General features: G+C 34.2%; 1 protein-coding gene across 2 annotated transcripts in view; it reads left to right on the top strand.

Annotated features, from left to right (window-relative positions):
- The window catches only part of Wapl (WAPL cohesin release factor), a 70353-nt gene that overhangs the window by 26674 nt on the left and 16312 nt on the right, over positions 1 to 27367 (top strand). Inside the window, exons 4-11 of one of the 2 annotated variants that reach the window (XM_076834481.1) lie at positions 905 to 1005; positions 17882 to 17977; positions 19224 to 19376; positions 19653 to 19789; positions 20711 to 20822; positions 23529 to 23756; positions 25423 to 25534; positions 25872 to 25969. In XM_076834481.1, the coding sequence (XP_076690596.1) occupies positions 905 to 1005; positions 17882 to 17977; positions 19224 to 19376; positions 19653 to 19789; positions 20711 to 20822; positions 23529 to 23756; positions 25423 to 25534; positions 25872 to 25969 (1037 nt within the window). Of the gene's footprint in view, positions 1 to 886; positions 1006 to 17881; positions 17978 to 19223; positions 19377 to 19652; positions 19790 to 20710; positions 20823 to 23528; positions 23757 to 25422; positions 25535 to 25871; positions 25970 to 27367 lie in introns of both variants that reach the window. The other variant, XM_076834480.1, reaches the window with a different exon arrangement.

Genomic DNA, 27367 nt, shown 5'->3' with positions numbered 1-27367 from the left:
AGCTCAGTGGTAGAGCTTTTTTGCTTTGCATGCATGAGGTCCAAGGGATTGATCCCCAGGACTGCAAAAAGAAAAGGGAAAAAAAAGTGACATTTGATTGACTTTCAGAAACTTGAAGTTGTTACTGAATAACTTTTTGAAAATTAGAGACCATTTGGATGATAATACCCCAAGCTGGAATTTGAGTCTTTATATAATAATGTGTGAAACAACATTTCTCAACATTTTAGAGAAAAGCCATTTTTTGAGTGTGTGTGGGGGAAACCTTATGAGAAATAATCTAAATTTTTGGTAGTTTGGTGTGTGAAGACCTACAAATCATCAAACTACATGGTACTAGGTTACTTTTATTTTGGCAAGGATAGCTTTTTTTTTTTCCCCCTTAATGTGACCTCTGTATATTAGGTGGGCCTTTGAAGGCCAACCTGATTCAGTGGATGTTAAATCTAGAAAAATGTTAAAAATAGATACTACTTGATATTTTGTGTGTGTGTGTGAACTGTACTATGATAGTGTTAGTATCTATAAATATCCATTAGTTTTATATGCAACTTTGAAGGTCAGAGTTTATTTACAAGGGCTGGGGATGTAGCTCAGTGGTAGAGCACTTTGCTGCCTAGACAAAGCCCTGGGGTCCATCCTCAATACCAAAAAAAAAAAAAACCCAACCACTTTGCTACTAACACAAAGTAAAATTAGTGTACATATACAGCAATAAGCTTTGTGAAGCTGTGGATAAAATTGGGAGTATTTTTGTCAACTGTGGTGCTTTTATTCCTATATTCTTTTTTTCCCCACAGTATGTCAGGGGAAAAAAAAATTCCTAGGTTGTCTGATCTACAATTTGAAATATTAGAAAGCTAGTTAGTTTTGATTACCATTTCAGAAAACTTGGATTTTACAGAGGATTTGCCTGGTGTGCCTGAGAGTGTGAAGAAGCCTATAAATAAACAAGGAGATAAATCAAAGGAAAATACCAGAAAGATTTTTAGTGGCCCCAAACGGGTAAGTAAACTACTACCAGTGATTTTTATTATTCATTTATTATTGGAGTGCTTGACTCTTTTTTTTAACAAACATCATAGCAATTGTCTTTCAAAGCATATGTTTAAGCCATTTTTTAAAAGCATTTTAACTGTTTAAAAAAAATGAGTAAACATACAAAATACTAGTTAATTAACCATTCTTAGTTACACAAATTAATGGTGTTAAATACTTTCACAGTGTTATACAATAATTATCAGTACCCAATTTTTTCATCTTTCCCAACAAAAATAATAATTACCCTTTCCTCTTTATCCTGTGCTAAGTAAACATTGTTCTGTTTTTTACTATATATTAAAGGAATCATACATTTGTCCTTTTCTGTCTGGCTTATTTCACTAAGCTTATTTCACTGTCCCTGGATTGAACCCCCAGTACCAAATAAGAATAATTTAAAAAAAAAAAAAAAAGTGGTAGTGTATGTAGCTCAGTGGTAGAGCACCCTTGCATTCAATCCCCAGTATCATGGGAGTGGAAGAAGTCACTTGGTACCAATGCAGATGCTCCTCAATTTACATGTAGTTACATCCTGATAATCCCATAAGTTCAAAATGCTTTTGATACACCCAGTCTGTTGAACATTATAGCTCACTGACACAGCACACTATAGAATATTGGTTGATTACCCTCATCATGGAGTGACTGACTGGGAGCTAAGGCTTATGGTGGCTGCCCAGCACCACAAGAGAGTATTGTACCATATATTGCAGGCTGGAAAGAAAGAAATTCAAAGTATAGCATTCTACAGTTAAAAACTTCTAAGTCAGGGATTGTCCATGTATCCGGTGAGTCTTGTCTTTCAGTTCTTATGGATATATATACCCAGGAGTAGAATTGCTGGATAATATGATCTATAGCTTTTTGAGTATCTGCGAAAGTATTCTGCACAGTGGCTATACCATTTTAGGTCTCCCTCACCCCACCCCAGTAGTACCCTGAGGGATCCCGTTTCTCCATATCCTTCTGACACTTTTATAATAGCTACCCTAATAGACATGAGCTGGTATTTTATTATGGTATGATTTGAGTTTTCCTAAAGACTAGAGATGTAGAGCATCTTTCCATACGCTTATTAGACATTTATGTATCTTTTGAGAAATGTCAATGTCCTTTGCCCATTTCTGAATTGGGTTTTGTTTTTAAGTTGAAGTTTTTTTTAATCAGATACATGATTTGCAGATAAATTCTCCCATTTTATAGGTATGTCTCTTCTGAAAACATCTGCATAGATACCTAGTCTTTCAAGTGAAAAAAAAAAGTGGCTATAGTTTAGCAGATAACTCAAAAAGTAGTCTGTTCTCTCTTGATACAACCCCTATGTTGTGTGCAGCAGAATTGTTTTATGCATATTTGTTTTGTCACACAAAATGTGTGTGTGTTTTTTTTTTTTTGGTGTGTGTGTGTGTGTGTGTGTGTGTGTTTGTTTTGGATGGGGGTACTGGTGATTGTACTCGGGCACTCAACCACTGAGCCACATAATCCCTGGCTCTATTTTGTATTTTAGAAGCAGGGTCTCACTGAGTTGCTTAGTGCCTCCCATTGCCAAGATTGGCTTTGAACTCGCAATCCTCCTGCGCCACTGGGATTATGGTGTACACCAACATGCCCAGCACAAAATGTGTTCTTTAAGAGTCAAAATTTAATAAAATTAGTAGTTCTTGATACATCAAGAGCTTTCAGTCAGACTGCATTTTTTTTTTTTTTTTAAGATAAATAGTATGTAGCAGTGAAGGGTAAGACTAATAGGACAGTTTAGAGGCCTACCTTGATTCATGCTAAAATAACAAGTTTCACTCACTGTGGCTTTAACACCATTCATAGTAAAAAAGCAAATAACTTTAATTTTACTGTAGTTGTAAAAATGATGTGTAGACATCCTGGAAAAGTTTGATGTGTATATCTATATGTATATGCATGTGTACATGTACTGTACTTTGAGACCTGCTGACTTGTAGTGTTCTCCTTTATTCTCCCTGCTTCAACTTTTGTTATAAAAAAGTTCAAATATATAGAAATTGTGAAAGAGCAGTGCAATGAATACCCATACCTCTTTGTCTAGATATATTTTTAATTTATACTTTTGTCATAATTGCACACACATTGTTTCTTACCTCTTTCTCACTTTCTATGTAGCATATGCTTACATATAAATTCTGTCCTATTTGAAAGTAAGTTATAGATGGCATACATTTGTTAAGAAAAAAGAATCTCGGCTGGGCATGATGGCACATGCCTGTAACCCAAGTGACTTGGGAGGTAAGGCAGGAGGACCACAGGTTCATTAGCCAGCCTCAGCAATTTAGCAAGACCCTGTCTCAAAATAAAAACTTAAAAAATTGGAGAAGTGGTGAAGAACCCCTGGTTTCAATCCGAAGTACCAAAAACAAAAAAGAAAAAGGAAAAAAGTCTCATACCTAACAATACTTAATGCGGTTGCAAAACTTAAAGACAACTAATAGTAATTTTTAAAATAATGTTATATTAGTATGTATTCAGTTTTTTTTGTGGGGGGGGGGGCGGGGGGCATGGTGGCTAGGCTACTGCAGATTGAACCCAGGGCCCCTTTACTGCTGAGCCACATCCCTGGCCCTTATTTTTTTATTTATTGACACAGGGTCTTGCTGAATTGCTGAAACTGGACTTGAACTTGATGATCATCCTGCCTCAGCCTTCCAAGCTGAGGATTACAAGCATGTGCCACTAGGCCCAGCTCATTGCCCATTTTCTAAAAATTCCTTTTAGCATCTATTTTTCTTAAAGATCCCAGAATATTTCATGTTATATAGAATGTTCCACGTTTAGAATTTATCTTGATTGTTTCTTCATGTTGTCTGTTAACTTGTTAGTACACTGTATTAAAGTGGAGACTTTGATATATTTTCTAATTCAATAATTATAACATTTAAAAATATATATAATGTAGTGTATTTTAAAATATATTAAAAGTATAGTACATTACACCTTTTTTTTTTTTTTTTTTTTTTTGCCCTTGCTACTGGAGATTGAACCTGGGTCAATCAACCACTGAGCCACATCCCCAACCTGTTTTTTATTTTATTTAGAAACAGGGTCTCACTGAGTTGCTTAGTCCCTCACTAAGTTGCTGAGAGACTGGCTTTGAACTTGTGATCCTCCTGCTTCAGCCTCCGGAGTGACTGGAATTATAGGCATGTGCCCATAATATGTAATATACTTACATATTAATTAATATGTAATATACTTATATGTAATATGTAATACATTAATATGTAATACACTTACATATTAATAAAGTCATAGGACCCTGAAAGTTAAACCTAGAAGCTTGATTAGATTCAGGTTTAATTATTTTTGTCACATATACTTAAGTGGTGATACTATATATGTGTAGCAGTTTTACTTATTAAAAATATGCTAAGTAAAATAAGCCAGGCCTAGAAAGAGCATTACCACATGATCTTACTTACACGTCAAAAATTTTTTTAAAAGTTGAATATATAAAAATAAATAGGAAGGGTAGCAGAATAGAATAGACATTATGATTGCTGTATGTGTATAGGTGACTCTATGACCAGTGTGATTCTGCAATCTGTACAATTAGAAAAATGAGAAATTATACCCCAGTGATTCAAATGTATGAATTGCCGAGATCATTGTAATGTCAATGTGTAGCTAATAAAAAAAATTTTAAAAAAAAGAAAGAATGAATGAATGAGTTAATAAATAAATTTAAAAAGGTAATTATAGAGAAACAGAATAGTCATTACCAGGAATGGGGAGGTTGAAGAAATTGGAAGATATTGAGGAAAGTGGGAGATACTACTGAAAGAATATAGCTCTATAGGATTAATTAGTTTAAAGATTTAATGTACAATGGGAGAAATACAGTTATTAATAATGTAATTTATACTGAAAAATTTTCAGGAATAGATTTTAGGTGCTCTTACACAAAGAAGTTGACTGGAAGGGAAGGATATATTAATTTGCTTTCCTAGTAGAAATCATTTCACTATGTATGTTTATAAAACTTCATCTTGCATTTCTTCAATATATGCAGTAAAAATTAAGTTAAACGTAGTATAATAGATTTAGGCTTTTCTAACACTGAAAGTTTAGTTTTGGTCAGTGTGAACTAATTCAGGTATCTTGTGTCATTTTGATATAGTCCTATAATCTTTGAGCACTTCCCATTCTGTATAGTAAGACGGTCTGTGCTTCATGTGTTTCAATCATGGACTCATTTATTCTTGTAGGACCCTTGGTTCTTTGTGTGGAGATTAGTACTTAGAATCTAAGGTTTCAGTACCAAATGTATTCACTGCCTCTAGGCTCTCTTAAGCCATAAATTCACGTTGATAGCTTCATTTTAAATTTAACATGACAATTTTGTAACTTAGCTTACTCGGTCTATTCTATACCATATATCAATATCTAAATTGCAGTACCAACAGTACTATGAACAGTAAATAGTTTAAGATTTCTTTGCATTGCTTTTTATCTTATATTTCACTGAGGGTAGTCATAGTAATGTGTTCAAAGGTTTCTTGAAATATCTTTTATTCTAATTTAGTATTCAGTTGAGTTCTAGGGCTTCATGCAAGTGCTCTACCACTGGACTATATCTGCAGTCCCATGTTAAAAAAATTTTAACTCAATATTAGAGTAAATTCTCTGCTGCTATCATAGCTTAGAAACAGCAATGTACATGTACTTGACCTGATTTTAAATGAGTCTGTCTGGCCTAAAATAAATCAGGTCATGGCAGCTGAGTTTACTGTTAATGGATGCAATGTGAGTGTTAGAAATTAAGAAAATTATTGCTACTTTTTTAAAACTAAAAGAACAATGGAATTGAACTCATTTGAAATATGTAACATGAGTAAAGCCCTGTTTTAAGACAAGTTCCAACTTTTTTTTTTTGTAGAGACTTAAGAAAATGTGACAGATTTGCTTCTGATTTCTGTTTTTCTCTATCATTATTTGAATGTTATATGGGCTGATAAACGTAAGATCATTTCTTATGCCCTCCTTGCTCATGATTTTATTTCTACCTTTCCATTCAGCTGCTGCCTTTTCTTGCTTACTTTTAAGGCATTGTTTTTACAGTCAGATTAACCTTTAGTGCTTGGAGGCTTATGTTTTACCTGGGATGTTGGCCATCTTGTTTTGCAGTTAAGGCTGCTGCTATGCTAGATCATTGAGGAAATATTAACATAAATTTAACTTTAGTTTCAGGTTTCAAGTATTATGCTTTTACTTCATCATTTTCTTGTTGTTTAATGGTGAGCCCATCTGATCCTGTCTTTTGTCTCTCAAAGGAACATTCTGAACTTAAGTTTTTTCTTTCCTTCTGTCATTCAGTATGACACTGGATAGTAAGCTTTTGAGCAATTGAATTAAAATTTATTTGTTGATACAAATCATGATTGCATATTCAGTTCTATTAGAACATTTTAATTGTGTAAAGCTGCAATTTTAAAGTTTAATATAGCTTTGTAGTTCTGTGAATTCATTTTCATTTTATAAAGTGAATTTATGTAGGTTGCCAACTTAAAAACAATGTTACAACATGAAGAAGTTTAAAGGACAAATCCTCCCACGCCTTACCCAAGAACAAATGTTCTTTCCATACAATATCTTCCTTAGCAGGTAGAATTCACTCTCTGTGAAACACCTTATTTTTCTTTCCGATTTCTCCAGTGTTAGTTTTGTTCTGTTTGGGTATTCCCCTAACATCTTGGGACCCAGTCATCAAGACAGTAGTATGAGATCTATTATATTCCCAAGGACTAGAAACCTGAGACATTAATGAATATGCAGCCTGAAAAAAGACTGCATCATTGGTTCAGTGATATTAACCAACGTATAAAGGTTAAAAGCCACTGTTGTCCATTTATAGCTCCTAGGTTGATGATGCAAAGATTATTAAAGGTAAGTGGGTTCTGGCTGAGCCTAGGTATGGAAAAGAGTCAGTTTTAATTATTTATTTGTTTATATGTGGTGCTAAGAATCGAACTCAATGCCTCACGTGTGCTAGGCAAGAGCTCTACCAATGAGCCACAACCACAGCCCTTAATTAGGTTTCGTCATTTTATGCAGTATATTCTGCATTACTTTCAGTGTGCTAGCTGATTGGGGATATACAAAAAGGAATAAGAAGAGAATATTTTCTGTATACTAACTAATTCTTGTATGTTTAATTTGAAAAGATTTCAATAAGGAATAAAAAGTGCTATTTGTCTTTGAATTTTCTTTAGATACCCCTAAAGTTTGAAAATTCAAAACACTTCACTGTAAATTCATTATCAGAAAATGAGCCTTGAAATGAAAACTATAGCCATAAGTCAATTAGGTCATACATTAGTAGACTGAGAGAAGTACACGTACTCATGCATATTCCATGCTGTTAGGGTGTTCATAGTTTGTAGCTTCATTTATTTTTCCATCTTGTAATATATTTTAGAGGTCATTTAGAATTCAGACATCTGAAAAACAGTTTACTGAATTTGGTTTGTTGATACTGACTTCCTGATAATGTTACCATTCATTGATGTAATAGCTGGAATCCCTGCTTCAAAATCTGAATCTTTGGGCTGGGGATGTGGCTCAAGCGGTAGCGCGCTCGCCTGGCATGCGTGTGACCCGGGTTCGATCCTCAGCACCACATACAAAGATGTGTGTCTGCTGAAAAATTAGAAAATTCTCTCTCTCTCTCCAAAAAAAAAAAAAAAAAAAACCTGAAACTTTTTTGTGCTGACATACCACAGTGGAAATTTTTACACTATGAAGCTTTTTTTTTCCCCATGAAATTATTGTTTAAAATCACCTTCAAGCTATATGTGTAAGATGTGTATGAAACGTAAATGAATTTCATGTTTAAGGCTTGAATTTTTCCCCCAAGATCTTTCATTATTTATGAAGTCTGATGCACTTCTGATCCCAAGTATTTCGAATAAAGGATACTCAACCTATATAATGATAGTAGTAAATACTAATCATAATACTGGGAATTTTTAAATATTATATATATATTTACTTTTTAGTTGTAGTTGCACACAATACCTTTATTTTTATTTATTTATTTTTGTGTGGTGCTGAGGATCGAACCCAGGGCCCCCGCACATGCTAGGCGAGCGCTCTACCGCTGAGACACAACCCCAGCCCAATACTGGAAATTTTTTAAAGATGGTAACCATAGATATTTACCGTTAAATTCCAAGAGTCTGAGACAGAATGTTTTTAAATGTTGATTTCTGGGGATCTTGAAATATCTTTCACCAGTAAGTCTTTGTTTAGTATTTAATATTTGCTTTTCTTACTATTTGAAAATTGGTCACCCCATTAAATTTGGAAAAATTTCACTCAGCTTTTCTTCTAATATTTTTCTTCCCTCTGATCCCCTTTGGAGATTCTAATTACACCTATCCCGATTTGAGTGTCTTAAAGTCAGCAGGTAAAACGTGTAATCTGACAGTGTGGTTATTAACTTATTACAATAAAAGATAATGCACAACAGAGGAAATGTGAGGCATCTTACTGTGGTAGTTTTTACAAGATTTCTTAGAGTTTATGTGAAATTTGAATTAATAGTATTTAATACTCATAGCAAAGAAGTGCTGTGTTAAAATTTGATGTATGTAGATACAAGATCTGGGCTACAGACTGCACTCTGAGTCCTATTTTCTTGGAAACTATGAAGTTAATATAATTGTGGAATATTCTGTCAGTAAATCTTATTTGAAGCTCCAGGTCTGGATCTTAAATCAAGATTCTATCCATATCAAGTGACTTAAATCCTCCAGGCTAGTATGTGAGGTATTTTATTCTCACTGATAAGATTTCAAACAGCAGCCTTTCTTGTACAAAAATCCAAATGTGTTTGTTTAATATGTATCACAAGAGATAGTTTTAAAAAAACACAAAACAAGGGCTGGGGATGTGGCTCAAGCGGTAGTGCGCTCGCCTGGCATGCGTGCGGCCCGGGTTCGATCCTCAGCACCACATACAAACAAAGATGTTGTATCCGCCGATAACTAAAAAAATAAAATATTACAAAAATTCTCTCTCTCTCTCTCTCTCTCAAAAGAGTGTTCCTCACAAACTGCCATCTTTAAAAAAAACAAAACAAAACAAAACAAAACAAAAATCCCCACAGTTCAAAATACAGAGTCCTGCATAGAAACCAAGGAAAGAGGTACTTGGCCAGAGATCTGCTTTGAGTAGGTTTCTTGCAGATATTTAAAAGCTATGAGGTGTGTTTTTTTTGTTTTGTTTTGTTTTGGTTTTGGTTTTTAATATTGGTAGCATGTGTGAATACACATTCAAAGAGCTCTCAATGTTGGGTTCTCTTAAGAAGCTCTAGATAAGAACAAGAGGGTTCTGATATCATGCAGATGGAACACTTGTCATTTAAAATGTTCAGGCAGATGGTACCTTGGATGTCCATGTTGGGGTTGTAACAGGGTGTGAGAAACTTGAATGGGTCCAATGAGGAATTGTAGAGAGAGCTTAATCTTGGGTCTTTGTATACTTCTGTTAACTGTTCCATGGTTGGTCCCTGACCATTTGAGAAATTTCTCTGATTAGGGAAGGCAGATAGTCTTTTGTCAGTGAATATCGTGAGAGTCATTAGCTCCTGCAGTAGCCCCTTGCTCACACAACCCTGGGTGACATTCCCACTGGGGTCAACTTTTTTTTTTAGGGGGTACTTGGGATTGAACTCAGAGGCACTTAATCACTGAGCCACATCCCAGCCCTTTTTTTGTGTGTTTTATTTAGAGACAGGGTTTCACTGAGTTGCTGAGGCTGGCTTTGAACTCATGATCCTTCTGCCTCAGCCACTTGAACTGCTGGAATTATAGGTATACGCCACCACGGCTGACGGGGGTTAGCTTTTTCATGGACAATGGCTAGATCATGGTTTTAGGATGCCATATTTTATGGTCAATGCTGGCAGAAAGATAGAATCTGGAGGAGCATGAATGAAACTTCAGAGTTTTCTGATAGTCTGATTTTAGTGAACAAAGTTTCACTAGAAGAAAGCAGTCACTTAAAAGAAAGGTTTCCTTATGGCATTTTATAATTGTGTGAGGTCCTTGGGAACATTATTTCCTGTTAACTTTATAGCTGGCTTTTTCTCTTTTTTTTTTTTTGGTGGTGCTGAGGATTGAACCCAGGGCCTTGTGTATTAGAGGCAAGCCACTCTACCAGCTGAGCTATATGCCCAGCCCTACAGCAGGCCTTACAGCTGACTTTTATCTGTCATTTTAACCAGATTTTTACAGTCACAGTGAATTTTTACTTATATTTTTATTGGGCCAGATGAATGTCCCAATGCATTCTGATATTCTTCCTTTTTTCCCCCTTTAAAGTTTATTTTGGGTAATTCCTTTTTTTATCTCTTTTCTTCCTTCCTCTTCTCTCTCTGCAAAACTTGCAAAATTAAATAATGTAAAATACAAGCACCTTTTATCCTGATTATCCCGTTGACATTTTTTTTCACTTTGATGAAGCATGATGATATACAGGTAAAGTCTATATATTGTAGTCCTTTATTCCTCAATAGTTTGTATTTCCTAATCAGTTACATATTCACATCACACTGTTATCAACTTTAGTGAATATAATATTGTTTTACATTATCTACCTAATCTCTTTTGTTATTTGACACAGTAATGTCCTTTATGCTATTGTTTTCACTTTTTTATTACATGATCTAGTTAGGGGGAGATATTGAATTTTGTGATTATATGTCATTAGTCTCCTTTTATCTAGAGCGTTTCCACAGCCCTTTTTTGGTCTTTATTCATCAGTCTTCTTCATCCTCTTAGAAAGAGCTCCTCAGTTTTGGTTTGTTCTGATATTTTCTTCTTCTCTTACTAGTATTATTATGATTATTGGGTACCAGCAGTGGAACCCAGGGATGCTTAATCACTGAGCCATGTGCCCTGCCCTTTTTGTTTTTTATTTTGATACAGGGTCTCGCTAAATTATTGAGGCTGGCTTTAAACTTGTAATCCTGTCAGCCTTCAGAGTCACTGGGATTATGGTGTGCACCACCACGCCCAGCCAGTTGAATATATTTTCCTGATTAATTCAGATTGTGTATTCCAAACTGTGGTGTATGAGGTAGATGTCTTTTTTGTGTCCTTATCAAGACGCCACTCTCAGGGATGTTGGGCATTGTCCATTTCTCCACTGTATAATCACTATTTTTTTTCACTTGTAACTAAAAAGCAATCTGTATAAAGAATACTTATAAGTGCCCTGTTCTTTATTAGAATATGTGCTTATTTGATATGTGTACACTTGTTGATCCTTTCCTGTTCCAATGCTTACTACATTGGTTGTAAAATGATAATTGTCCAAATCATGTACTTCCTTCACATTCCAAAGTCCTTTGAAGTTCTGTAAGCATGAGGATACACTATTTATCTGTTTCTTTTGTCAATAGGAGCTCATTTTTTTCCTCCTGATTTGATTGAGATTAAACTAGACGAAAAGTGTATATGTGTGTATATCTGTATTTGTATGTAGTATACAATGTGGTGTTTTGATGTAAATATACATTACCAGCATCAAGGTGATTAACATATCCATCATTTCATATAGTTGCCATTTTATGTGGACGTGTATTCTTGGTTAAGATGCTTAAGATCTCCTAGCAAATTTTTTTGTTCTGGGGATTGAACTAGGGGCACTCGACCACTGAGCCACATCCCCAGCCCTATTTTGTAGTCTGTTTAGAGACAGGGTCTCACTGAGTTGCTTAGCACCTCACTTTTGCTGAGGCTGGCTTTGAACTTGTGATCCTCCTGCCTCAGCCTCCCGAGAGGCTGGGATTACAAGCTTAAGCCACAACATCTGGCCTTTTAGCAAATTTCTATGCTTATTAACTGTAGTCATCATACTTAGACATCTAGAACTGGATCAGCTGAAAGTTTCTACCCTTGTACCAAAGTCCCATTCCCTAGCCACTGGCAAACACCTTTCTACTCTGTTTCTGTGAATTTTACTTCTTTAATGAATCCCTCTTTTTCCTGAATAGCTCATAATTTATACAGTATTTATTTTGGAGCTAAATTTACCCTGATTGGCCTGGGGGAACCTTTTTAAGTCCCTGTTATTCCTTGCTTTTTGGCATAACATAATATTCCATATTTATTCTATACCTGCTCAACTCCTAGAATCAGGCCTATTTTCTGATGGGTACTTATTCCTTCTAGTTGGAGATGAATGGTATTACAGATGAAGATTATGGTGGTATGCCAGTGGGAGTGCTTTTTGCTTCTTGGCCTTTTTAGCAAACTGAGATAAAGAACATGCATGCATATGCATATACATTTACATACATATAAATATACACATATGCATGTAGTAGATTGATGCATATGTACATGTCTATTCTAGAAGTAATGAGTTCACACAGATACCTACAATATCATCCCATCTTCAAAAGATTCTTTGTTTCCTTCTCTCTTCTTGGTGGTGAGCAACAGGAGCACATTGAGTTTTTTTCCTTCTATTCTTATTGATCTAATTTATTTTTGGTTGAATATATAGACATTAACATGGTTCCAAAAGTCAGAACTATACAAAAAGCTGAGTTCAGTGAAGAGTGACTTCATCCAAGATCTGTTCCAGCCTATTATCCACCCCTTGGAGGGAATGGACTTTATTGTTTTCCACTCTTCCCTTTCATTTTTTTTTTATACTAATAGCCAGATGTCTCTTATTTCCCTTCTTTCCCTTTAGCTGTAAATTCTTCACACAGTCTTCTGTATTACATTTTACAGAGTGTAGTTACTAAAATAGACATTATTTATTTATTTAGGGATTTTTGTAGTTTTCCCTTAAGTAATTTAATGCTTTAAATATCTAACGTGAGGTTTTTCCCTTAGTTTAGGATAATTTGAGATTATAGAGCTAAAAGAATCTTTGTAACACTTTCCTCTTCATTATTCTACTGCTTTTGCCACCCATCTTGAAAATTTTCTAAAGGGAAAAAAAAAAAAAGCTCCAGATTGATTTTTTTTTTTTTTTCCCTTTCCTTCCCCATTTTTGAATTGGCACTAAAACACCTTATACACACACAGTTATGCATTTCATCACTGTATAGAGTTTTTTAGTTTACTTCATGCTGGTTGAATTACTAATGAGAGTGCATTTCTGTTTTCATGAAATCTTTTGTGGATAAGGTTAGGTGAATTTTGATCGGCTTATTGTTTTTGTTCTCACTTAGTTCATAGTCTTGTTTAAAATTTATAAATAAACTTGGTTCTGTTTTTTTTTTTTTTTTTTAATTAATATGACTTAAAAACAGCCAAATTTTTTCCTCTTTAGTTCAATTGAGAATAGCATAATATTGTCATTTCTCCTTAGGTTTTCAGAAAGGAACTCTTCTTTCTTCTGGTTTTTGATTGTAATTCAACAAGCCAATCTGTTTATCACTATGACTGTCTTGGTACTATAATTGTAAGAACCAGTTTTTATCCATTGTTTTCATAGAAACTAGATTATCTCCTATAGATAAGTGCCACCTTAGCTAGATTTTAATGGAGGATTACATTTGAAATTCATCTTTTTTTTGTTGTGCTCCTGGACAACTGAACAATAGAGGATATAAGATGTTTAAGATAACTAGTACTTGAAATGTGCTAAAATATTTTGAAATCTTTAGAATGTTAAAGAGTATTTAAAAGGGTTTTTATTTTGAAATCTTTAGAATGTTAAAGAGTATTTAAAAGGGTTTTTTGTTGTTGTTGTTATTCCAGATATTGTCATTAGCTTGCAGAACAAACAAGTCACAAATTCTTTTAACAAAAAGAAAGGTCAAGGAATCTGGATTATGCTATTTATCTGCTTTTTAAACCAAAATAAAATCAATAAGATTAAAGACAAACATACCTGGTGATATACTCAGAATGACCCAGTTAAAGCTTAGCTAGATTTTTGAGGAATGGAACCCAGGGGTTCTTAAGCACTGAGCCACATCTCTAGCTCTCATTTTAAAAAATTATTTATAGACAAGGTTTTGCGAAGTTCTTGAGGTTGGCTTTGAACTTGTGCTCCTCTTGCCACAGCCTCCAGAGTTTATGGGACTATAGGAGTATGCTACCTTATCTAGATTTAAAATGGTAGTCACCAGAGGTGATCCAAAGAGGTTCTGGAGAATGAGACCTTGGGTTTTATTTCAAGGTCTTATGAAGTTATAGGTCTTATTATGGGGGAGGGGAACTGCTGTGGATACATCTATCTAAAAATTAAATAACATCTAGATATTACATCAAGTAGAAATGAAATCAACTTAGGACAAAAGTAAAGAAAGAATTTCTAGATGTGTCAGGTAAAAGACACAAGTAGAAATTAATTTAGAAAAGCAAGAAGTACACATTCACAGGAGAAAGCAGATTGAGAATGGGGCATACCTTTTGGAGTCTTGGGCTTGTTTTAAGGGAAACTGAGAGGGGGTGTGAAAAGATGTGGGAATGTCATCAGTCTGGTGGTAGTGAGAGGGCTTATGATGGTCTGACTGTTCTCAGGACCCTTAAGTTGATTTTTTTCTCTTTTATCTGATAATAGATGACATTGAGAAAGTATCCTATATTGTAGGTTTTGCTCATCTATTCTAAAAATACATATTATTGGGGGGCTAATTAACACTGCACAGGCCATTTTTCTTACATGGATAAATTTCCAGTTACTTAAGATTGTGAGTAAAGATTTGTAGATTTCGGGAAATTTTGGAAATGACAGGCCTGAGGAAAAAGTGGCTTGGGAAACAGTAGGCCTAGGAGGCATACATCTTTGTGTAAAGATTCAAGGAACTTTTTTTAGCACAGGTTTTCAGATTAAAATTACATTCTCCTTGTTCTTCTTTGTGTTTCCTATTTACCTTTTATTCTTCTATTTCAGTATAGATGATTTTGATTTTCCATGAAATTTAATTGCTGTTTGGTATTTTCAAATACTTTTGAAATGAATGACAACTTTACTTTGAATGAAGTTAGAATGTGACATCAGTGTTGTATAGCTTACATAGTTCACTTAGGAGAATGTAGAATTCTTGTGTCATTTTATTTACTTATGTATTTTTGTTGTGGGGATTGAACCCAGCATCACTTTACCACTGAGCTGTATCTCCAACCCGCCCCCCACCTATTTTATTTTCTATTTTGAGAGGAGTCTCTTTAAATTCCAAGGCTAGTCATGAACTTTTCATCCTCCTGACTCAACCTGAGACACAAGGATTGAAGGTGTATGCCACCATGTTCAGCTCTTGTATCATTTTAGAATCAAGTGAGGAGCTTAGAGTGAGTGATTGTGCCTTCTTTTTCTCCTTTCCTGTTTTTAACTCTTCTCCCCCTTGTGTGTGCACCTGCTCTACATATTGGATATTATTTAATTTTTAGGTAGATCTTCATTAGCTCTCCTCCTCCATAATAAGCCCTATAACTTTGTAGACTTTAAAGTGGAACTGAAGGAAAAGTTCTAAGTGAATCTGTTTTTCTTAGAATTACTCATTAACATTAAAATGGCAAAACATCACCAAAAACTTTTTAAATATAATAGTTTTTATCAAATTGATTGTTGAACAGAGTAAACAAAAAGTTAATTTAATATGACCTTTTAATATATATGGTTCAGTTTTTCTGCATGCTGTTGTGCCTCAGGGGCTTTTGAGATGACTAAAATAGTGTTCCGCCTGTCTGCTGTTCTTTGTAATAACACTTGTTAACAGTGTTTTTATGTCAGGTTTCCCATTTGTTGATCCCAGTCCCTGTGAGGTGGATAGACCACTTCTTAGTTTTCTTATGTGTCACACTGCATGGTGCAACATAACAAATAACAGTGATATTTAATACTTAACATGGCATCTGTTGTTTAGTGTACTCTTCTTGTTTTTTAATTTAGAACCATGAGCTGCTGTGCTAATTTTGTTGTGTGTGGAACTAGACAATCTTTTTATTAACTAAAAGATCATTATCTAGAGTCAATACTTTCTAGAAGGAAAGAAAATGATTTAGTTTTGAGACACCTGTTCTTTTTTCTTTTTGTGGTGGTGAGAGTGTGTGCTAGGGATAGAAGCCAGGGCCTTGCACATGCTAAGCAAGCATTCTGTCACTGAATTACAACCCCAGCATATGATACCTATTCTTAACAAAAGCCTGAGCTCGATGACTGGACTGGGGGATTAGAATTTGCTCAAATCAAGGATCTAATATAGGTGATGTTCAAGAGGAGTATAAAAAGTAATAAAAAGCTAGGTTTTTAACTCTCTTGTCTATATCTGTGCCTTTGTGCATTGGAAGACCTGATCAATTCATTGTATGAGTGCTTAAATTTTTTAGACTACTAATGAATCACCAATTTATGTAAACTTGGCATATATGAATAATGAGAATGTAGATTTTTCATCAGTCTTGAAGTATGCTTTCCCTTTTTTTCTCTTATTTTTTTATGTGTAGTACTTAAAATATGAACAGAAATTCTGTAAAAAGTCAAATTTATTTCAAATTTAAAAGAGATAATTTCACTTTCGTAAAGGACAGAAAAGATGAGTTGTTACTTTTTTTGCTGGGTCTTTTTATTTATAATGACAATAGAATCCACTATTATATAATTACACAAACATGTAATATCTTAATTCTAATTGAGACCCCATTCTTGTGGGTGTACATGATGGTAGGATTCACTTAAGTATTTTCATATATGTACATAGGAAAATTTATATTATGTTCATTCTACTGTCTTTCCTATTTCTGTCCCCTCTCCCTTTTCATTCCCCTTTGTCTAATCTACTGAACTACTCCCCAGGGTGGGGGCGGGGATTTTTTTTTCAACCTTTGGTTTGGGGGATTGGCTTATTTCACTTAGCACAATAGTCTCCAGAGCCATCCATTTACTTGCAAATGCCATAAAGTCATTCTTTATGGCTGAGTAATATTCCATTTTACATATATATCACAATTGCTTTATCTTTTCATCTGTTGAAGGGCACCTAGGTTGGCTCCATAGCTTAGTTGTTGTGGTTTGTGCTGCTGTAAACATTGATGTGGCTGCATCCCTGTAGTATGCTGATTTTAAATCCTTTGGATGTATGCTGAGGACTTTTTTTGTTGTCAGTCTTTGTTTAATCAGGTTTTTTTTGAAAGTTTTTTTTCCTTTTATGCAGATTTAATCCTTTATAGGATTTTTATTTTAATCCTATAAAAATCTATTGATTTTTATAGATTTAGTTATTCTTAATTCTTGAAATTTAGAGTTTCAAAACAATTTGTTTTCATAACCTTTAATAAATTGATTTGACAACAGAGTAACCTGAATTAATGCAAGGCAAATTACATCTTTATATGATTTTAATGTGAACACTTAAAACATTTTGCTGCAGAATTCATGAATATTATTACATGGTACTCCTTTAAACCTCCACTGTTTCTTGTAAGGAGTATGTCCCATATTTTACCTTTATGAAATTTGAAAACTTCAGCTGGGCTCAATCATTTCATGGAAATGGGTATGGACCTGTATTGCCTATAATAAGCTGCTTGGTTCTTATTTTTGGAAGATTGAACATTGTAGTGTGAGGAATAAAATTTGCCAGATATTGAACTAAATATTATTGAATTAAGTTAATACAAGCATGGCAAGAGGTTCACACTCAAGTGCCACCTTTTGGGTATATTTGCACAGCGAACCAGCTGCCCAGTTTTATGACCAAATACCACAGTGAGTATATCTGCCATACAAATGGGAACCTGATGGCAGTAGCACTCATCTTTCCTCCTCTGGGATATATGTTTATTCATAATGATACAAAGTAAAATGGAGGCAGTTAACCTTTTTCTTATTTCTCTAGTCACCTACAAAAGCTGTATACAATGCTAGACATTGGAACCATCCAGACTCAGAAGAACTACCTGGGCCACCAGCAGTAAAACCTCAGAGTGTCACAGTAAGTGTACCAAAGTTTTTTATTTTGTGTTCTTTAATATTAAAGTTGTAAATTCCTATCTTAAGCAGTTACTGTGACTTTTCTATTTATCAATGTATTTTGGTCTCCCTCACTGAAATTTAGTAGCTTCAATTTAAATAATTGAGAAAAGTGAGGATTGTGGGTAGAGTAGTAGAATACTTATACCTTATAGGTCATAAATGAAAGCCTTAAAAGATAAGGATCTTTTTACTTATGACCCACATTTTTAAAAATTTATAGGAATTAGTATTTAGGAACATATTTTCCTTATTTGAAATTTGTATTGACCACTAATAGCTATTCTGTCAATTACATTCTACATGGATATCAAAGTGGCTTTCTCTTCTTAATTTACTTTTCAGAGGGGAAACCCTTCTGTACTCCATCTAGCATTTCTTTTCAATTCAAAAACTAAATTGAAGAAAGATTATTATTGAAACGTTTGCTTCAGAATATCAGACATTAAAACTATCAGGTTAACAACTAAGGCTTTAGTCATCTAAAGCTATTGTCAAGGAATGACTTATTTATAAAAAACAACAACAACAATATTGAGGATAAAGAATATTTTGGGGGGGGGGTTGGTTGTTTGTTTTTTGTTTTGTTTGTTTTTTGATGCTGGGGAGTGAACCTAGGGCCTTGTGTATGGTAGGGAAACATTCGACTACTGAGCCTTATCCCCAGTTTTAATAGTGGTATTTCTAAAACTCATTGCATACTTTTCCTTTCTTAAGTTGATTATATTAAAATTCCTTTTGATAGTATAAACTCATCATTATGTGTACTAATAATTATCTACCATGTTGATGTATGCTATGTTATTGATAGCTATTTATTTCTACTTCAGCTTCCTATATTTCCAGGATTCTTTGGTCTGTTTTGTTTTTTCCATCCCATCCCTAGCTGCTTATCAATGCTATTTATGCATGCAATTGTGGTTCTTAATTCTTTGAATGGTCCTGGAGACAAATAACAAGTTATATTTAAAGGTTAAAAGATTTAAAAGATCAGAAGCAATTTCTGAGTGGTTCTTTTGTGTGTAAATCAAGTCTTACCTAGTAGTGCATGGAATTTAAAGTATCTCTTAGGACCTTTTAGAAGCCTCCCTTCCTTCCCCTTTTTAAAAAACTCTTTATTTTTTAAAAACTAAATTTGTCAGACAAGATGTTACTTTTTAAAAATATATTTACTTAGACCAACTAATTGAATACAACTTTATTAATAGGTGAGGCTGTCTTCAAAGGAACCAAATCAAAAAGATGATGGAGTTTTTAAGGCTCCTGCACCACCACTCAAAGTGATAAAAACTGTGACAATACCTACTCAGCCCTACCAAGATATAGTTACTGCACTGAAATGCAGAAAAGAAGACAAAGAAGTAAGCAGCCAAATACAGTTTTACTGCTCGTGGATAGATTTTTGTATGTAACATTTAGCATTTTAATGTCTTGAACAAATATCAGTACCCTGATAGCAGCAGTTTGAACCACAAAATTATCTTGTCCTACAACATACCAGTGTTTTAAAAAATATTTTTGTTGCCATCTAACAAACTGATGTATATACTTTGATATGAAATAAAGTGGACCTGTAGATGCAAGTATGCTAGTTCATAGTTACAAAAGAGGTGGACTTATTTTTTTTTTCTTGGCAGTTATATACTGTTGTTCAGCACGTGAAGCACTTCAATGATGTGGTGGAATTTGGTGAAAATCAAGAATTCACTGATGACATTGAGTACTTGTTAAGTGGCTTAAAGAGCACTCAGCCTCTAAACACACGTTGCCTTAGGTAAGATCTTATAACTATGTGCTTGTTATATTTTACTAAATTTTTTCACCTGGGTATTGCCAGAAAAAGCCAGACATTTTTTCATCGTGTATAGCCAACAATGTATTAAAATGTGATCGGTTTCTTATAAAGAATCTGGTTATATATAATATAGAGAAAACTGGGTGATCAGTCTTTTTTTTTTTTTTTTAATTTATTTTTTAGTTTTGGGTGGACACAATGTCTTACTTTTATGTGGTGCTGAGGATCTAACCCAGTGCCTCACACATGCCAGGTGAGCGCACTACCTCTTGAGCCGCATCCCCAGCCCCAGTGATCAGTCTTTTTAGCATAGTATAAGTGTAATTTCTAGATGCTTAAAAAAATAGTGTACTAAAGTTCTTTTTTCTTGCCATCTCAATTTCAAGCATCAAGTAATGAATTAGGTGAGAACTTAAGTATCCTATGATATGAATCATCTTTTGCATAGTATAATTGATCCAATGTCTGGTCAGTTGGAGTATATCCAATCAAGTGTAATTATTTATAGTTTTCATATCAGAAGCTTTATGAAATGTAGCTGGGTCTTCATGCTTTTTATGATAGTAGTAATGTAAGGAATAAAGACAGTCATTGTTTTAAAAATAACTATACCCAACCACACACTAAGCATCAGTATATTAATAATTTGATTTTGCCCATGGGTTTTAGTTTTTGTTTTGTTGGGGTTTTTTGGTGCTAGTCATTGAATCCAGGACCTTTAGCGTGCTAGGCAAATATTCTCACCACCTCCAACCTTGCTTATGGTTTTTATATTAGAATTGATATGGGCAAAACTTTAACTCTGATTCCTCCTTTTTTTTCTCCCTTGTTTTGACATTATGCAAACAAAAACTAATATAGCTCTTTTCACTTTTCTGAACATTGTCTATTTTCTTCTAGTGTTATTAGCTTGGCTACTAAATGTGCCATGCCCAGTTTTCGAATGCACCTGAGAGCACATGGAATGGTTGCCATGGTCTTTAAAACTTTGGATGATTCCCAGCACCATCAGGTATTTTACGTTTCTGAGATTGGGAAACATTATTGAGAAATTTTGGTCTGTTGGACTATAAAAAATACCTAACTGAATATTCTTATAAATATATCCTAATTATACTTAGGTTCATTTTATTTGCCGAACATGTAGAATTTAATGTTGTAACTTTTTGTATAGCATTTCACTTGATTATGTTCTCATGGCAGTATTTTTTTTTCTTTTCTTTCTTTCTTTTTTAATTTTATTTACTTATTTTTATGTGGTGCTGAAGATCGAACCTATGGCCTCGTGCATGCTAGATGCGCGCTCTGCTGCTGAGCCACAACTTCATCCCAGTATTTTTTTTCTTTCTTTCTTTTTCTTTTTTTTTAGAGAGAGAGAGAGAATTTTAATATTTATTTTTTAGTTTTCGGCGGACACAACATCTTTGTTTGTATGTGGTGCTGAGGATTCAACCCGGGCTGCACGCATGACAGGCGAGCGTGTTACTTAACGCTTGAGCCACATCCCCATCCCCCTATTTTTTTTCTTAATTCATCAATATATGCTAAAATTTTACTTACTTATAATAGCTAATATTCCATACTGGTTATTTAATTCTGTAAGCATGATTTCCTCTACTAAGGACTACTGTGAAAAATCTTCTAATGTAGTTTGATATTAATAGTATGAATAGTATGAATAAAAAAGTTCTGAAATAGAACCTAAGTTTTAAACATTTTGTCCAGTGTTGAATCTGAAAGATAGCTGAATTGTTGAAGCAATTAAATTCTTCACTTTATTGTCTTTGATGCTTTTTCTTAATAGTTAAGCATAAGTACTAATATCAGTTTTAATGTTCAAAATGGAAGAGAATAATCTTCATTGCTAATCATTATCAAAAGTGGTATTTTAAGATTGATTTCCTTATTATATTTCTTTTCAAGGACATTATGTCCCTACTACAGATTGGGTGACACAGTCTGAGTCTTCTGAGACCAAAAGTAATGTGCTTAACCTTGAGTAGGCATAAATAACTCTGTTACCAGTTTGTAGCACAGAAAATAAGAAGGGAGAAGAGATGAAAACTAAGAAGTAGTTTGCTTTGTTGTGTTTAAGAATGGACTCTGAGGGGCTGGAGTTGTAGCTCAGCGGTAGAGCACTTGCTTGTACACTTGCACCACATATAAATAAGCAAATAAAATAAAGTACCATCAACAACTAAAAAAAAAAGATTAAAAAGGAGAAGAAGAATGGACTCTGAAATGTTACTGTGTTTAGTCAGGATCAGTGGATTCCTCAAGGCCTTTACTTGGCATCTTAATTATTGCAAATAATTTAATTGTTTTAAACATTTCATCACTTGCATAATTAAATGTCTTAAGTTGCTCTACTTTGGGAGTTTCAAATTTTAATCTTTTTATTTTTATTTTTGAGCCTGGAATATTAACTAGTTCAAAAAGTTTAAATCTTCAGATAGTAAATTTTGTTTCTATACATTGAAATAATAGAGAATATCTCAAATATCAGAATATCTCAAGTATAAGGCATTTTGTTACATAGTCATCCCTTGATATCTGTGGGAAATTGGTTCCAGGACCTCCACAGATACCAAAATCCTTAGGTCCGGTATATAAAATTGTGTGGTATTTGCATGTAACTTATGCACATCCTCCTTTATGCTTTAAATAATCTCTAGATTATTTAAAATACGTGATACAATGTAAATTCTACTATTTAGGGAACAATAACAAGGAAAAGGGGTTGTAGGTAGGTATTCAGTACACTTGGATTTTTTTTTTTTCCCCTTCTGATATTTTTGGCTCCATGGTTGAATTTGGACATAAATACCAAATGCTGACTGTATTGTATTTCTATACATTATTCTAAAATATGTCATCTTGAATATTTGTAGATTGTGGCACCTACTGTAAATGTTTATTTCAGCATTGTAAGTTAATGTACAATGATGCAAACTGATCTGTGTGTGTTTTGCAGGGAAAAGGTATGCTAAGTTTTGGAAACATGATTATATACCAATTTTGAACTAAAATTTTGACTGTCTATATCATAGAGAATAAAAAGATATATTGTAATAGGTTTTACATATATGTATATATGTCTAAAAAACTGTTATAAACTTTATTTAGCAGAAAATGGCCAAAGAAAGCTGTAATTCAACATATATTCTTTCAGTTTGGGAACATTTACATAGGGAACATCCATCAAGAGGAATACTTTAAGAAATAGTGTTTTCTAAATTTATTTACTTTATTTAATGCTTCCCTAGAATTTTAGGGTTACCACTGAATCAGACATTTTCAAAGTTTCTAAAACAATGAACAATGAGTTTTAGGCTTACTAAACTTTTCTTTGGTCATACAGGGAATTAAACCAGGGGTACTCTACCTCTGAGCTTCATCCCCATCCCCTTTTTAATTCTTGTTAAGTTGAGGCTCAAAGTTGCAAGTTTTCTTGCTTCAGCCTTTGCAGGCTGGTGGCACCTGGTACATTTTAATCAATCAGTCTATCTATCTATCTATCTATGTATCTATCTATCTATCTGATTGAACCCAGGGCCTTGTGCATGCACGGCAAGTACTCTACCAACCGTGCTATATCCCCAGTCCACTTTTTAACTTTTAAATAAATGGCAATAACAGTCTTATTTCTTAAATGAGTTTGTTGGTAATTGCTTTTTTTTTTCTTATTCTTTTTTTTTTTTCTCTCCATCTGTTGAAGAATCTATCTCTCTGCACAGCTGCCCTCATGTACATATTAAGTAGAGATCGTTTAAACATGGATCTTGATAGAGCAAGCCTAGATCTAATGATTCGACTTTTGGAACTGGAACAAGATGCTTCATCAGCTAAGCTACTGAATGAAAAAGACATGAACAAAATTAAAGAAAAAATCCGAAGACTGTGTGAAACTGTACACAATAAGCATCTTGATCTAGAAAATATAACGGTGGGTTTTTTCCTTTCTTTCATTATAAAGTAAGGATGACTTTGTGGCTTTGAACTAATAATTTAACCGTTCTAACCTTGATTTACAGCTTGCCAAATTTAAGCACTTCCTCTCTGAAATTTTGAAACTAGCTCATCTATGTGTAGGGTTTTTGTTTTTGTTTCTTTGCCAATAAATACATTTTGTCTAATCCTTTTCTCATGTTTTCCCTTCCTCTTTCATCCTTCCTCCTATTTTAGGTTATTAGCAGTTTGAATTTTTATTTTTTTTTTTTGATACTGGGAATTGAACGTTATGACTGAACTACATTCCCAGCCCTTTTTATTTTTTGTTTTGAGGCAGGGTCTCAATAAGGTTGCTGATGCTGACTTTGAACTTGGAATCCTCTTTGACTCAGCCTCCTGAGTCTCTGGGATTGCAGGCAGGCACTACCACAAGATTTGTTCATTATATGACCTGTCTTTCAAGTGTAAAACATTTTCACTTATTGCCTACTCAACTGAATACTGTGCCATTTGACACTTAACTCTATTTAATAAAGGTAGAGTTGGTAAAGGATTCTGGCAAAGGGGGTGGGGTAGGAGGAGAGCAAACAAACTTTAAGTGGTAATGTGCAAAACTAACATACATTCAGTACTCTTCACATACTAGAATTGGAAAAATAGGTCTTGTGCTCAGATGGCACATCAATGATTCTTCCACATTATAGAAGTATTCTAGATCCCTCTTCTAATTTTGTAATACTAAGATTTTCTCTGCTAAGATCTTTTGTTTATATTTGTAAATATCTAATTTATATTCAGTTCCAAATATAATTTAGGCCAGGTTGTAAATTTGCATCTTTTGAAGGGCAGAAGCTGTGGAAAGAAAACCAGGTCTTTTTAGTCTTTGCTAATTAAAGCATTTCTTCTGTTATGCTAAAGTTCCTTTATTACATCAAGAACCAGATTGCTCTTTGTTTGGAAGTTAATAGGTGCTTTAAAAAAGAAAAACAATAGTTAAAGACACTATCAAGGCTGTATGTATGGCTCTTACCTTTTATGCTGTTTCTGCCTGTGGTCCTGAAGCATCAGTTATCTCCAGAGTATATTTTCTCATTGTGGGCACATGCGGCCTTGTAGTGTAAAAATTTAAATCTGGTCAGTCTGCAGCACTTGGGTGAACATAGGGTTCAAATTACCATTTTCTACCCTTAGGTTGTTTAAAGTGTTTAAGTGGCATTCCTGTAATTTGCTTTGGAAAGTGGTTATTTGTTATATCCTTTGTGGTAAATTAATATATTGATTTATGATTAAATGTATACGTATAGGTACATATACCTACTTTTGAGTCCACAGTCCTACACTTGAACCTTGGTACTATAGAAATATAGTAGCAATGTATATTACATTGAACTGAGAAAAAATAAACTACTTTTTCCCCCCTATAAAAATAAGTCATGTAGTTAAATATTTCTTCAGTGTAGACTATTCTAATAAAAGTTGGTCCGACTTTACTTATAAAAAGCCCTTAGATATAAAAGCACTTAGTATTCTATTAAAAAGTAAGCAAACTTTGTCTGTTGGTAGCATGCAGTGAATTTTGTAAAGGAAAACAGTTTCTAAAATTCTGCCTCAGAATTATTGTTAAGAGTTTGTATTCATTAATGGTGCTTCTGATTTTTTAGACTGGGCATTTAGCTATGGAGACATTGCTGTCCCTTACTTCTAAACGAGCAGGAGACTGGTTTAAAGAAGAACTCCGGCTTTTGGGTGGTCTGGATCATATTGTAGATAAAGGTATGTGTTTTTATGTATTATTTAAAGTCTGAAGAAACTATTCTACTTATATACTTAAAGATTACTTTGTTAATTGTAAAAGGTCTGTTCTTTTAGTACTATCTTGAAAAATCTAACTTTGGAAGCAGAGACCAGCAATACTTTGATGTTAAGGGTTTGTGGAAATAATAAGAGTTATCATACATTTAAAAATCTCATAAATCAAACAGAATAAACAATGTTCTCATAGGTTCCAGCATATTCATAACATGTAACAGATGACTTTTAGTCTTAGCTAAGGGTAAGTATTGAGGTGATAAGAAATATTAACATATTCTTTTTTTTTTTTTAAATCTAGTAAAAGAATGTGTGGATCATTTAAGTAAAGATGAGGATGAAGAGAAACTAGTAGCTTCATTATGGGGAGCAGAGAGATGTTTACGAGTTTTAGAAAGTGTAAGTATGGTTAACTATTTGGGAAAATTATTCATTATCCCCCATCTCCCTGCGTTACTATACTGGGGTTTGAATCCAGGCCTCATGTATTGTAGGTGGTAAGTGCTCTACCACTGGGGTACATCCCAGCCCTTTTTATTTTATTTTTAGATCAACTTCCTAAGTTGCCCAAGCTGGCCTTGAACTTGAAATCATCCTGCCGTAGCCTCCTGGGTAGCTGGGATTACAGGGTTGCATCACTGCTCTCTGGCTTTTTTTTCTTTTTTAGAGAGAGAGAGAGAATTTTTAATATTTATTTTTCAGTTTTCGGCAGACACAACATCTTTGTTTGTATGTGGTACTGAGGATTAAACCTGGGCTGCACGCATGCCAGGCTTGAGCCACATCCTCAGCCCCACTGCTCTCTGGCTATTACTCAGTCTATTTTTATAGTTGTAGATCGACAGCACACTTTTATTTGTTTAGTTTTTTATGTGGTGCTAAGGATCAAACCCAGTGCCTCACAGTGCTAGGCAAGTGCTCTGCCACTGAGCTCCATTTCCAACATTACTCAATTGTGTTTGGATGCATGTGCATGTGTATGTTCGTGTGTAACTGCCAAATATTTTATATACCTCTTAGAGTTTTACATTTGTTAATCCAAGTTAACATTAGTACATTCTTCAAGCAACCAATTCTTAATGATTTAAATGAGCAGTTTATTATTAAAAAGAATACATGTATCATTGCTCCAAATAAAGCTTTTCATACAGGGTTTTTAGTTTATTTGTTTCTGTACCAGGGGTTGAATCCAGGGGTTCTTAACCACTAGGCCACATCCCTGGTACTTTTTGTATTTTATTATTATTTGGGGGTGAGGGGTACCAGGGATTGAACTCTGAGCACTCAACTACTGAGACACATTTTCAGCCCTATTGTATTTAGAGACAACTACTGAGTTGCTTAGCACCTCGCTTTTACTGAGGCTGGCTTTGAGTTCTTGATCCTCCTGCCTCAGCCTTTGGCTGCTGGGATTACAGGTGTGCACCACCATGCCTGGCTATATTTTATTTTGAGACAACATGTTACTAAGTTGCTGAGGCTGGCTTTGAACTTGTGATCCTCCTGCCTCAGCCTCCCAAGCCACTAGCATTATAGGCATGTACCACTGTGCCTAGCCCTGCAGGGTTTTTTAAAAACATGTGCCAAAGTTTATTCTACTCTTAATGTGGAATTTTGCTCAAGTACATTAACTTATTTGCAGAACACAGCAGTTAAACACAGAAAATTGTTTTGGTTTTGGGTTTTGAAGATTGAATTTAGGGCCTTGAGTATGCAAGTTTTTTTGTTTCATTTTAATTGATAAGCAATTTCTTAAGCTTTTTTTTTTTTTAAGTCAGATTGTAGGCACAACTTAAT

The sequence above is a fragment of the Callospermophilus lateralis genome, chromosome 15 (assembly GCF_048772815.1).
Source record: "Callospermophilus lateralis isolate mCalLat2 chromosome 15, mCalLat2.hap1, whole genome shotgun sequence".
In the NCBI taxonomy this organism is placed as follows: Eukaryota; Metazoa; Chordata; class Mammalia; order Rodentia; family Sciuridae; genus Callospermophilus; species Callospermophilus lateralis.
Note: the sequence above shows the minus strand (reverse complement) of the source record. Positions and strands in the feature narration are given on the sequence as shown.